Source organism: Dysidea avara, chromosome 5 (assembly GCF_963678975.1).
Source record: "Dysidea avara chromosome 5, odDysAvar1.4, whole genome shotgun sequence".
Classification (NCBI taxonomy): Eukaryota; Metazoa; Porifera; class Demospongiae; order Dictyoceratida; family Dysideidae; genus Dysidea; species Dysidea avara.
Genome location: NC_089276.1, coordinates 28,195,060 through 28,209,893, shown reverse-complemented (window position 1 = coordinate 28,209,893; position 14,834 = coordinate 28,195,060). Strand labels below are relative to the sequence as shown.

Here is a 14,834-nt window from a genome sequence, read left to right as displayed (position 1 = left end):
ATTGCTGATGGTATAAAGGAGCATTTATATGTGTTCACTCTTGTGTAAGGTTGTATCAAGTGAACACGTGTACAACGATATACGTAAGTATCATGTTATCATCAAAATCTACGTCAACAATATTGTTAATTATTTTATAATGCATAATCAATTTAGCATCTGTCCTTCTACTTTGCAAACTAGATCAACCCAGGAAATTTATCATTTGGTAATGCTAGCGTATCTGTTTATACTACAATGTATGTGGAAAAGCAGGGTACCTATGGTAAAAAAAATTGGAAATCATTACTAACAGCAAAATTAATTCAGAAATAAGATCTAAAATTGCCAAGATCCATGCCCACAAAACCAAAAGCTATAGGCCATTTTGTAAAACAACACAGTCTATTGCACATGCACCATTTGGTAGCCACATGATGGCACAAAGTAAAAGTGTATTGATGTACAAGGGATGTATGGGTGCAGGCCTGTTCCTTCTTATAATTATGTACAATCAGCTATAATTACGTACAATCAGCTATAATTTAACATGCAACTTTTGGGGAAAATGATTCCGTAAATTTTGTGAGGATTAGATATCCCTCCTACTACATAGCAATGCATGCATATAGTACCACATGGTTTTATTTTTGGGTGCACTTATTCTTTCTTGGATGGACGACATTGTGAGTCTTGATTTCTCATCTTCCTTGTCTCAATGTAGAGACAAAGCACTTTCCTGGTGAGAAGTCAATATTGTGTAATGATGAAGAGAAGGTTCCAAATTTGGCCTCTTTGGTACATGCCTGAGTGTTGCTGAAGTATCTACAGTAACACTGGGTTTGGATTTTTCTGCATTCAAGTTTTAGTGTCAAGATTGTGACACCTATTGTATTGTTATATACAGGATTTAACCTTCTGACATGTCACTACAGCAGGTCAACACTAACAGACAAATATCTGGGAACATGCATGACATTAAATGAAATTGTAGCTAATAGTTTTACTGTGCCGGCATGTTTCTATGCGTAGCCATAAAAGAACTATATGCTACTACTTACTGTATTATAAGCTTTACTTCAAATCAGTATTAAAGTTAAAGATTTAGATAACATCTCTACATATGTGTGTACTATATAACAAAGAGACCCAAGTGTAACTTTATGGGAACAGAAAGGTATAGATTTCAAATACTATTTCTTAGCTACTGATTATTATTATTATTATTACTTAGATACATTTACTGCATGTATGCTCTTTTAGAGTCCTATAATGATTATAATACGATGTTCAACTACCTGCAACATGGCTAGCTATACAGTAGCACACACTAACTTGGTTTGGGTGCTGCATCATGCATGCACAGGACAATCTTCAGACCCCTTCATGTACTTTGACACTCAACTACATAGTTGTTGTTACTTTATACAGTGAAACCTGTGTTAACAGTCACGTGAATTAGGCAATCACCTCTGTATAATTGGGAATAATGGCAATTGTCATGAGATCCCAAATATTTTCCCATACAAATTAATTGTATACATTTGTCATCTGGATTAAACAGTCATTTTGTCTAACGTACGCATACAGCAGCCAGCCAAGAATTCACCTATGAATCACATACATAACTTCAACTCTCTTATGGTGGTTGCTGCCATAAAAATGGCTTGTTCAGCCAATAGTCTGGGGATGTTGTATAAAGTGGTAGTAGGTTCTAATATATTGGCTTTGCACAATCATATTCATGCAAGGTCTAACTGTTTTCAGTCACACTTGGCTGTACAATCTACGCAAAAGACATCTGCTATGCAGATTTGCTCTGAACAAATACTCATCATATGTGAGAGTGTTACCAGTGTGCAGGGCAAGTGAATACAATTAAAGTATGAGAGACCTTGCAATTGTACACTTGAGCAAGGAAGATTGTTGGCCACACACACATAGTAATAGCACGTACAATCTAGCAGTGCAATGGCTCAGTTGAAACCCCTAACTTTACACAAGAGTATAACTTTTTAGTGACCGGGTTTGTGGGATAAGGTGGGAACCAACAAAGTATATTTATTTCATCATCAGATAATTTCTTGTATCTAAGAGCACAGTGGCAGGGCAACCAGGGGCAAGGGGCAGAAAATATAACCTTACAGTATATGCCAAATACACTTTTACCAGGGCCCCAAACAGGCTGGATGTCTGAAAAATGCTGCGGTTGCCCCCTAGATGAACCTGCACATTGGTAACACTCCCATACTAGTTGTTCAAAGCAAATCTGCATGGCAGATATCTTTCTAGAGTGCATTATCACTTTCTTAAGAGCCCAAGGGCACATGTACTGTATGGTACAAAATTAGGAATTTTAAGTTCGATTAGGGATGAAATTAAAGAAATATATAAAGATAGTGTAAACAACAGAGGTTGTGGACATTTAATCCCTACTTCATTCTATACCATGAGTGAATTGGGGATTAAATGTCAACTAGTATATCTTCAGGTGTACTTTGTTTCGATACATTTTTATCTTTGTAATTCCTAATCGAACTTAGAATTCCTAATTTTTTCCTTGTACTTGTTTGTTTACATTTTTGTAACATTATTATAACTGGTGGACTGATGCATATATACCACATCAGAAGAAAGAATGGAACCAGGCTTATTTTTTTGTCTGAATGCATGCCTTGATTATCAATTATTCCTGAAATCATAAAGTGGCCATTGCGTTCCATTTTCAGCTATGTTCAGCCTATTACACAACATTGAAAATGAAGAACACTACAAGAAGAACCTCTGCAATCAATCCAGTCACAATACAAACATGTAAGGAAGTCATCACATGGTGCTACCACAAATCATTGACATTTTGCACTGTCAGCAAACTTTAAGGATACAAAGGAGGACACAGGTAAGTTCATGAAACATGCATTGCACATACTGGCCATACTGCAGTATGCCAAAAGGCATCTGTCTGACTGAAGCAACATTGAACAGTGAAAAATCAACCTTCTAGCCTTAGTTTGAAGGCACCAGACAGTCAGGCAGTTTGGCAGTTAGGCAGTCAGTCAAAAATTCCACTGAATATATTTTTCTAAAAGTTTTTATAGCAACCTATTGGAAACATTTCAGGTCTGAAAGCACTTCACAGTATACCTAACCAATACCAACAAGGTGCCATGAAGGTATTGTGAGGCTGGTTTCTGGTCGTAAACATATTATGCAACACACTTAACTGAATAGGAAAGATATGTGCAAATATGGTGAACACATTTGCAGCACACATAACTACAAAAAGCTACAGCATAGCAAATCATGGTCAACAGGCCTCTAAACATTGTGAGGCTGGTGGGAAGATCTCCTGGTAGTATCAGCTTGGCTTTCCTGAATGTGATGTCATGACTTTCAGAAGGTAGGTCACTATCTTTTTTCTTAGCTAGGTCATCTAGAAAGGATCCTTGACCAAGTCAATGTTCACATCCACATCCTTAGCTTGAAATGAAACACCTTGATAATTTTGTCATTGGAGTTCCACTATCTCAGTTTGTAGGGAGGAACAACCATTTAACAAGTACAAAATACACCATGGCAGCAGTATGTTATTGTCTTCAGAACTGTAGTTGTGTTCAGTCACTGAACTAGAGATCACAATTTTTGATATGGAATAGCTAGACCAATACCAATTTCTGTGTGTACTGATTCTTCCCCCTATAACTTAATTAGTTGGATGAGTTTCGTAAATGGTTACTGTTCTGGATGATGTGCGGTTCATCCAAAGGTGCTAGTTTTTATGATGCCAGTTTCCATGGTATAATTCCTTTGGATAAGTTTTGTAGTCAGAGTAGCAAGGCATGGGCTTATAGCTAAGCTTCTACAGACATTTACTTTACATACTCCATTTTTTTCCTCAGGTAGGGACATTATGGCAGGTTATAATTTTGCAATTCATGATATGTACATCAGCGTTCTGTAGCTTGTAGATAGAATAGTTATCGGATGATGCAACTTAAATGCTTGTATCAGTTCAATGGCAATGCTATATGCTACTGACAGTATAATTTGATGTATAGCTCAGACATTGTTCAATTTGTTTTGCTTGTGCCATCATGTGGATATACCAAATGGTAGAGAGGGCTGTTAGTGTCTGGCTTTGTGACCTTAGATCTTGGTGATCATGCAAATGTTAGCACAGAGTGTGGTGCATTGCCAGCTAAATAACTAGTTCTGAGCTGCTGCTTAACTAAATGTGATTAGATCCTGACAGCCTCTGAGGATTAGCCACAAAATATGATAAAAGAGCTTTTCTATAAATAGGTATACACTGTTCATTCTATCAATATACTATAGTAGATACATGTACTTCACAGTGGGATAGAAGCATATTAGCATAAAATAGTGTACACAAACATAACACAAATTTATTGCTCTGTAAAGCTACTACACTGTATTCTTTTTATATAACATCATGCTGTCAAAATTCAACATAGCTAAATCTTGCACAGTATCACGTATCATAGAAATTCCAGCACCAAGCATACCACAGTGACTTAGGTTGAGATATTTCAATACCACACTGTCACAAAGATCTGATATGTATCTAGCCACTTCATTGCTCACTATGTTACAACTTAAGTCAAGTTCTTTCAGTAGAGTACATTTTAAGGCCTTTGTAATGTGTATCAATCCAATCTCTTCCAGCTCACAGTCAGATAATCCTAGTGATTCTAATGATGAATTTTTGGCTATGGTAATTGCTAATTCACAAGCCGCTGTATCATTTATAGAATTGGAATTCATTAGTAACTTGTTAATGGAATTGTTTTTGCCTAATGCCTTTGATATCATGATAATTCCTTCCTCTTGCAAATTGCAGTTTGACACATTTAAGTGTTGCAATGTACTATTACTTGTAATAACACTTGCTATCAAATTGGCAGCTTCATTGGTGATATTGCTGAATTCCAGTCCTAGGTGTTCAAGAGATGTAATTGAATTAAGGGAATTTGCAATGATTAAAATCTCTGAGTCCAGGATGTATGAAAGATCCAGGTGTCGCAATACTTTCTTGTATTTTAGACAAACAGCCATGTTTTCTGCTACTCTGTCATTAAACTCATTTGATTTCAATGAAAGATAATCTAATTTGATTAAATTCTTGACAGCCCGGAGAATCTCTATCATTCCTGTTTGTGACAGTTTACAGTCTGACAGATTCAGATATTCCAACTGACAGTTACTAGCAATAACACTAGCAATTCCATTAGCTATGGCTATTCCATCTGCAGGTTGATCAATAACAGGGTTACTGCTAAGATCTAAGACTTTTAAAAACATTATTTTTGACAAGGCATCAGTAATTCTTAAAATTCCAGCAGTTTTTAAATTGCAATGACTGAGTTTTAAGGAGACCAATGTTGATGAATTTGTAATTAATTGTGCTATCTTGCTTGCAGATTTGCTGGTATCAATGTTCTCTAAATTTACATTCCTAAGTGGAGCATTGTTTTGAAATGGTGCAACTATGTTTTTTAATTCTTGTTTACAACTATGTATTTTTAAACGCAATAATGGGTTCACCCGTAGAACATTTGTAATCACATCATATCCATTATCACTAAATGTACAGTGGCTTAAATCAAGGTCACGGAGAAGAGCATTTGTAATGATCAGATACGATAAGTAATTTGCAGCCTGGCTGTCTATGATGTGATGAGATAAATTCAGTGCTTTTAAACTGGTGTTATCCCTCACAGCTAGTGTTATGCTGTTTATTCCCATTTCTTGTAGATGACAATATGCTAAACTAAGAAACTCTAATGTGACATTGTTCTTTAATGATATAGCTAGTTTCTTAGCTGCTTCATCTGATATCTTATTAAAGCTTAAATCAAGATATGACAAACGTTGCACGTTTTCGAGTATTGTTGGTAACCCATGCTCATGTATGCGACAATCTGATAGCTCTAAATGCTTTAGCGAGTTGCTATTGGTGAGAAAAATATCAAGGGACCTTGCTATATCCCCAGATATGATGTTGCTGCTGATATTGAGTTGCTGGATACTTCTGGATGCTTTAATGACGTTCATGATCATTAAAAAACTTTCACGTTGTAGAGCACAATTGGCAACATTCAAGATTTCCAGGTTACAGTTCTGATCAATAAGAGATGACAACTTGTAAGCGACATCAATGCTTATTGTATTTGAGCTGACATCAAGGCACACTAGGGATGTAGCAAACTGCAGTGAGTCAAAAATTTCTGCCAAACTAGATGGTTTTAATTTGCAGCTGATAAGTTTGATGTGTGTTAAAGTATTTGTAATGGTGTACAGAGCACGTGATAATTGACTAGCACCTTTTACAGTTATTTTGTTGTGGCTTACATCTAAACTGTTTAAGCCTACTTTATTCTTTAAGCTGGCAAAAATGACAAGGGCTCCATTCCCTTGTAATTTACAATTCTGCAATTGTACATTTTCTAGCTTGGTAATCTTTAAAATAGCTTTTGCCAATTGAGTAGCAATTTCAATTGGAATTGTGTTGCTATTTAATGCAAGGTATCTTAATGATGATAGATGTATTAGTGATTGAGATATACACAATAATCCTTGCTTTTGTAGTTTACAATTTGATAAGTCCAGATGATGTAAAACTGTGTTCTTCACAATAGCGTTTGCTAATATTTCTGCTGCCTTGTCAGTAATGAAATTTGAACTTAAGTTGAGGTGTGTTAACAGGGGCATAGTCTTATTAATGCAAGTGATGTTGCTATAAATCTGCTCTTCATCTGATGATTGCAAATCAGGATCAGCAACAATGACTGCTATGTGTTCAGCAACCTTATCAGTAATTGTAGAATTATTTATTGTAATGCTATTTAATGGAAGATTTCTTAGTGATTTTGTAACCTTTTCCAATCCTTCATCATGTAAGTTATTGTTGGAAAATGCCACACATTCTAACTGATAGTTTGTTTTTGCTAGAGCATTTATTTCATTGATCATTGCACTGTCAATGTTAACATTGTGAATTGCTAGTTGTGTCATCTTGGTTGTTTCTGTTTTAGCTTCTTCAGTTATTTGTAGACAGTTAGTCAGTAAATGATCACCTTTGCAACAATGAACTTTCATTTCAGTATTGTCTTCTATATTTGATGTTACTATCTGCACAGACTGATCAGTGGTTTCACTGATCTTCAGTAATGAAAGTCTGGTTGAAAATGTAATTATATTGCCATAGTTAAAACTGTTAGCTATCTCATTGTTATTAAATCTATATGGATTTTCAAATTCACTAACTTGGAAAGTGATCTGTGCAATTTCCTTCAATGTTTTAACAATTGGTTTGACTTTGGATAATGTTATATTTTGACCAGACAGGTAAACTTTTGAAGTCATCTTCTTCTTAAGAATGCACAAATCACTAATATCACAATTTACCATTACAAAGTATACACTGTTGCAAGGAGCATGTGAATATGATTCAAAACGTTCACTGATGTGTGTACATTTGTACAGTACAATAGTCATATGATTGCTATTGGTTATTTTTGTAACAGATGGGTCACTGGAATGTACTGCAAAATTCAAACTGTTTGCAAAAGCATTAGCTACTTTGCAGTCATTTAAACTGTTGTAGGATATATTTAGTTGTCTTACATGCCACAAAACTGCCAAGTCACTTATTTTTCTTGCAGATACATTAGTTATGTTATTGTCAGAAAGATTGAGTGACTCAACTTTGATTGAACGTTTTTTGGATTTACTTGAAAAACAATCATAAAGCAGTGCAATACTGTGATCATCAACTTTACTACCTGAAAAGTCAATTGTTTCCCAGTGCCCAGAGATGCCAGCAAGATCACTTCCCAATTGATAAATACATGAAGATGGTATGCTACAATTAATTAGATGAAGATTGTTAAGTGAAGTATTGTATTGCGAAGTGTTGATCACTTCTTGTACATCAGTGTTGTAACAAAACAAGTAAGTTCCTGCGCATAGTATATACCTCATTACCCTTGCCTTTTCAAGCATATTTGTAAGGCAAACCGCGTCTTGTTCCAGTAAATCGCACTTGCAAATATAAAGAGAGCTAGGATGCAAGGTCGATACCAATCTGCTAAGACCATCTGCTGATATCTCACTTTTCAGTATAGCAAGGCTTTGTATAGCTATTATCTTCTGTCGCTCCAGAAATATCTCAATGTTTTCAAAGGTATGGTAGTTAATGTCATGGTTTATCAAGTAAATGCTAGTAAACATTTTCTTCAATTCTTTATCTAAGCTATTGTTTAAAATGACTAAAGAAATTTTTAACTTCAAATTCAGCACTTTATTCTCAAAATCCGTTGCAGCAATGGAATTCCAAAGAACAGCATCATCAACAGACACTATCAGTTCCTCTATTACACAACACTCAAGAGATTCAACCAACATTGGTATAATCGCAGTTGTTGAAAAATTCTTAGAAAGGTTCAAGGTTTTGATGCGTACTAATGATTCACTAGCAAAAATTGCATCAAAAAGTGCTTTATACCCGACATCTTGGATGCCACATTCAGATAAGTCAATAAGAGTCCACTGTACATTATTTCTAGAAACAATAGTTGTCCCTATTTGGCTAAGCATTTCAGTAGTAAACAAACAATTATTAAGTTGAATAACTGTCATGTATAGAGTCTTCTGCTGTAGAATTTGAGTCAACTGATGTTTATCACTATTGTAAGCTACCATCTTATTTTTGGATAATAATATGAAATCGATTCTACCATGATCATCATGCATTATGCTATTTAGCATTGAGAATGTTTCATCACATTCATTGTCTGTTAACCCAGATTCAAATATACTAATTTTCTTAACTACCTTACAGGAGTTGAGAATTTCATTTATATTGCTGCATTGAAGTCTTGAGTTCCATACATAAAGTTTGTCAATTAAATTTAATTCTTTGAAAGAATTTGTTTTGGTTAAGAAGTTGCACTTGAGTAAATAAACAACTGTAGAAAACTTCGATTTTGTGCTATTTGTTACATTTAATGGATTGCTTAAGACAAATCCACTTTCAAACAAAGCAAAAGAGAAGAATGATCTACTGACATCAGCATCTGTCAGGTTGTTGTTTGAAAGTTTTAGCTCCTGAAGTTTGAAATGTTTCACCAAGTTGCAGATTGCTTGAAGAGAAGATGGTGTTAACTGGTTACAAGAAAGATCCAAAGATTCAATACTCACCCGACTGTTTGAAATCATAGTGGACAGTACTTCACAACCACCATCTCTTATTGAACACTTTGATAAATTTAGCTTCTGCCATTGTTCTGTAGCTGATCTTGTTATAAAGAAACCTAGTGTGTGCATGTGATTGCGTAAGAGAGTAGTATAACTAAGATCAATAATTTTATCCTCCAATAAGTTTCCCACTGCAACTTTTTGACACATATGATCGTTACCAGCTTCCAAAAAGCAGTGGAACAAGTAAAGGTACTTCACTTTATCATCATACTCATTTAAAGCTATTTCATTTGCTTTGCTACTCCATGGCCATGCACGCCGTTTCCCTGCCAGAAAATCTTTTAGTGCTGTGGAACCACCACCAGTCAATCCAACATACATCACCCACATGTTTAGGTACTTGCTGTCCCAAAAGATCTTTCTCATTTCTTTGGTTTGATCACGCTGTGATAATGAAGTTACATAAAATGCAGCCAAAAATTCTTGTATTGAGAAATGCAAAAAATTAAAAGACTTTTGTTTAGTGCAATCTGTAAAGTTGTAATATTCTATGACTTGTAATAAGCCCATGCCATTATTAATGCAGTCCTTAAGTAAGTTTGACTTGGGACAGCAGTCTTCAATATCTGAAGAGCTAAAGGCAACTTTGTCTTTGCCAATCAAAGTAAATGCAAGTTTTGACAGTTCGGCCAGTTGTTTGTTGTAAGGACTAGGCAATTTTGAAAGTGACTTAATGTCCGAAGACAAAATTTTCTCCCTCATTAAATGACGTGAAATTGTCATACAAATAAATTGATTATTGATCTCTGTTTGATTTCTTGGCATCCTACAGCCATTCGATTCCTTTAAAATGCAAATAAGTATGCTCATGTTTAACGGTATGTAACACAGAGTATTTATAAAGGGGTTTTCTTTTAAATATGCAGTTACCATTTCAATTTCCTTTGGACTATCACGCAATGCACACTGTATGTATTGCTTCCTATCCTCATCAGTGAAGCCTAAAATTTCTACTCTGCGGTCTGCTCTTTCATGAAGACGTGCTGATGCTGTTGGACGTGATGTAATGATTAGATTGCAAAAAGGCAGAATATTTCTGTAGATTATACTAGCAATAAATGATTCATCTCTTAGCTCCTTTGCAAATTCATCAAATCCATCAAGTAATATTGTTATATCTTCACCTTGTGATTGCTCAAAATATTTTGTAAAAATGTCAACTTTACTGGAGGCTTGTGAGTGTGCATGAGAGTATATAATATACTTGGCAAGGTCAGAAAATGATGTAATTTTCTGAATGCCAGAATCTCGTAAACGCAACATGAAGAAAAGATTATCTTTAAAGAGCTCACCATTGGCCCATAGATTAGCAATTTCTTTTGATAAAATAGTTTTGCCAATTCCAGGTGCTCCTTCAATTAGCACCATGTAAGGATTATTTGTTTTTTTATTATTCAATTCAACAGGTGAAAATATATCAGGCAGATTTCTTGTGTACTTGTAGCTTTTAAAATGACCACGCTGCAATGGTTGGTTGAAGTTCAAAAAACTGTTGTCATCATCAGTACTCTCACACCTGCTTCGTCTATCTAAGGTAATCTCACCATTATGCATGACTTCTTGAATGGAAACTACCATGCTATCTGCGGTGTACTTTTCATTATGATGAATAAGGGCTATGTTGATGCAGTCGTTAGGCTGATAACGAGGCCAATCATCCTCCAAATGAATATACCTAACTGCTTGGTACGATTTTTGTAGTTGAGCTTTAGTTTCATGCAACACCAATGAAAAGCTATCTGTCAAGCTACTGGAATGAATCATTGTACATGGTGCTACATTACAATATGGTATCTTTTCAATAACCTCAAGTATTTTTCCCCATGATGCAGTTGTATCGTAATCAAGCCATTCTCTCCACATATCATTGCAGCGATCTTCAGTTTTTTGGTGGTCTTTTTCAATCATGTCAAGAATTCCTCTACGTAATGTCAGAAGAGTGCCTATCTCCTTCCAGTGAGCACCATATTCAAGAGTCACAGTGTTACACAAATCTTTTAAAGCAGGCTTTGTGTGAACTGTGCGAGAGAAACACATACCACTACTATCACCAATATACGTATTAAAGCAACAAATACACATTATTTTAGTCTACTTGAAATTTTCACATGTAAGTCTCAATTCAGTTTCAATGAATATGGCACATACCCTTGTGATGTACATATATTTCATTGGATAAGTAGAAAGGATTGCTGTTACACAATTCTATATTGCTAGTTGCTAACTAAGCTATATATTCATTTATCATTGTTTATTAGTCACTATCTTGCTAGAGACCTACAAGAAGGCTATTAATCACTGGCTGAGATAAAGTATTTGAATAATCCAAAGCTTTGAAGCTGACATAGGGTTTGCATCTGGCTTGAATATTGCATGTTTATCTATATGCATACACATTGCACAAAATTTGATATGAGAAATGTGTCATCAGGTATAAACACACAGTTGGAAGTAACTGCAAGTTTTGGTTGTTTAAGAGTTCTTTACAAACCACTGGAAGGCCATGTACACTATTTGTATATAAGAAAGAATTTGTCTATTTAGGCAGTACAACAAACCTTCCGAATCAAAGCAATCAACTCAATACTGTCTGGATGTTAAAACAACAATGACAGATAGCAGGAACACACCTACCCTTGATGGATTTGTGAAGCCTGTGATGCATGTGCAAAGAATAGAACAGACAGAGAGACTCAAATGCATTAAAAGTCACTCCATCAAGTAGAGAGTTAAGCTACAACATTACAAGTCACCCAGTAGTGAGTTCAGCTACAAACAAGTCACCCTGTAAAGAGTTCAGCTACATTATAAGTCACTCTGTAGAGAGTTCAGCTATGTTACAAGTCACCCTGTAGTGAGTTCAGCTACAAACAAATCTCCCTGTAAAGAGTTCAGCTAGATTAAAAGTCACTCTGTAGAGAGTTCAGCTATGCTAAAAGTCACCCTGTAGAGAATTCAGCTATGTTACGAGTCATTCTGTAGAGAGTTCAACTACAAACAAGTCATCATGTTGAGAGTTCAGCTATGCTACAAGTCCTTCGTAGAAAGTTCAGTTATATTGCAAGTCACCCTGTAGAGAGTTCAGCTACAAGCAGGTCATCTGTAGAGAATTCTACAAATCACCCTTTAGAGAGTTCAGCAACAAACAAAAGTCATCCTGTAGAGAGTTAGGCTGTGTTACAAAATCATGAGTTCAGCTGCATAACAAGCCACCCTGTAGGGTGTTCACCTATGTTACAAGTTCACCCTGTGGAGAGTTCAGGTACAAACAAATTCAGTTACATTAAAAGTAACCGAATAGAGAATTTAGCTATGTTAAAATCACCCTGCAGACCGGTATTGCAAGTCATACCAAGTCACTTGTAGAGAGTTTGGCTACAAACAATTCATTCTGTTGCTACAAACAAGTCACACTCCGTAGAGAGTTCAGCTACATTGCTAGTCGCCCTGCATAGAGTTCAGCTATGTTAAAAATTACCCTGTAGAGAGTTCAACTATGTTACAAGTTATCCTGTAGAGAGTTTAGCTGCATTATATGTCTCTCTACAGAGAGTTCAGCTCTGTTACAAGTATCTCTGTAGAAAACTCAGCTATGTTGCAAGTCACCCTATAGAGAGTTCAAGACTATATGCATAACTCTGTATAGAGTTTAGCTACATTACAAGTTATATCCTGCAGAGAGTTCAGCTACATAACAAATCAGCCTGTAGAGAGTTCAGCTTTGGGTGGTCAGCTGCAAATTAGTTAATCTGATATACAGTTACAAAATTATATTATACAGTTCAAATAGACACATGGTCACATACAAATAACAAAGTCTTACTCTTACTCCTGTGGTAAAACAAAAGACAAGTAAAAAGAAGTCCCAAAGCTTAGGGCCACATCGGGTTTTCACAGCTTTGATGTTTTGGCATAGGTGTCACTTCATATTTTGTAAAATGGCAGCCAAGAAATGGCTATAAATCCCAAAAAACTTTAATTACAAAAATTCAAGTGATTTAAGTGTTGAATCCCAATAAATCAAGGAGGAAACATGAATACTGTCACAGCTATTTTTATCTTGGATTTAAATCTTGTTTTCGTCCTGGCTTTTTTGGGGGAGTGCTACCCTTTTTACAGCATGGTTGTTTCGGTATAGATATAATTTTATCGCACATTTCCTTGTGGGTCAGTGAAAAATAACTAAAGGAGTAAAGTGCATGTTAAATTCTTTTATTGGTTCCTTCTGACTCCATATCCACTACTGGATCTGTACTACTCCAAATCAATTTCTAAGAGTTTGTGGCCATTGTTGCTATTTGTACGGAAGTCATGAAATTAAAATAAAAATTAGACCAAAAAGGGACCCCAAACAAAGAAAACACTTTGGAGGATCACGGGACCCCCTACAGTTCGAACCAATAAGAATGTGTATATGTATTTAGCTGGTTCAAGAAGAAAGCAAACCTGATCCCAATGTTAACTTTAGGTTTGCCTGTTAAACATCATGATGTCTTTCATTGTCTGTATGAAGATAAGTTTTGGTGAGTTTGAGGTGAGTTAGGGTTGGCCTGGCTTTGTTGAGATGCTTGCTTTACTTGCTTCAACCCTCAAACTCACCAAAAACTTACCTCCGTACAACTAATGTGTTTGATACTAGAGTTATGATGGATGATTGTTGTACAAATAGTAAAAAAAACTGTATGACACTGTAGTATGAATAGCCACTCCATTAATGCCATGGGTGGTTTCTAATGTGGTGTTTTGTTGAGTGTTCTATTAGACGTTTGCCAAATCTCCATCACGAACACAGTAGTCGTTCATGATATCTATAAACTGCACCCTCTTGGAATTTCCCTTTGAAGGTTAAAACATAATTGCCCACTCTGGGACCTGGTCATCTATCTAGGATGCGTGAAAGAAATTGTTTATAGCCAGATTTCCAATCAAAGTTAGATATACCACAAATGTTGAGAGAAATGCAGTTTTTAGATATCATGAGTAGTGGTTCATGATGGAGATCTCCTATGCTTTTTGCTAAACTTCTCAGACAGAATAGAAAACTCAACAAAAACACCACAGTAGAAACCACCCATAAAATTAATGCAGTAGCAATTTGTACCACATGTCTTTTTTACTATTTGTACACCATTCATCCATTATAACTCTAGTATCAAACACATTAGTTGTATATATACAAAGGTAAGTTTTTGGTGAGTTTGAGGTGATAGACCACCTGGCAGACTCCTGTAAGTGTTCAAACGTTAATCGAATGGCTGTAGGTTCGAGGCTGCCCAGGTCCAGTCATGGATTTTTTCTTCTTTCTCCACCTTTTCAAACATACTTAGTGAAGTTAATATAAACATCTTAGGCCTTTATAAGGCCTTCTGGTATACAGACTCTGCCTTTACCAAGTACTTTAATCATAATTTGTGCCACGAATGTTCAGAAATTTATCTGCAACATTTTCATTGTTTCATATTTTCTTGCAAGCAACTAATAATCTGCACCTTAATGGTATAAAAATAATAGAGATTTGTATACACAGAAAATGTTTGTTATTAGCATATAGAACAGTTTAATTTAATTTGTAC

At 35.6% G+C, this 14,834-nt stretch overlaps 1 protein-coding gene across 4 annotated transcripts in view; it reads right to left on the bottom strand.

Annotated features, from left to right (window-relative positions):
• Positions 1–4,327: 4,327 nt before the first annotated feature.
• The window catches only part of LOC136255556 (protein NLRC5-like), a 48,669-nt gene continuing 38,162 nt past the window's right edge, over positions 4,328–14,834 (bottom strand). For 3 of the 4 annotated variants that reach the window (XM_066048352.1, XM_066048350.1, XM_066048351.1), the window contains one exon: positions 4,328–11,279. In XM_066048352.1, the coding sequence (XP_065904424.1) occupies positions 4,405–11,279 (6,875 nt within the window). In that variant the 3' untranslated portion in view covers positions 4,328–4,404. Of the gene's footprint in view, positions 11,280–11,304; positions 14,751–14,834 lie in introns of those variants that run through there. The other variant, XR_010700955.1, reaches the window with a different exon arrangement.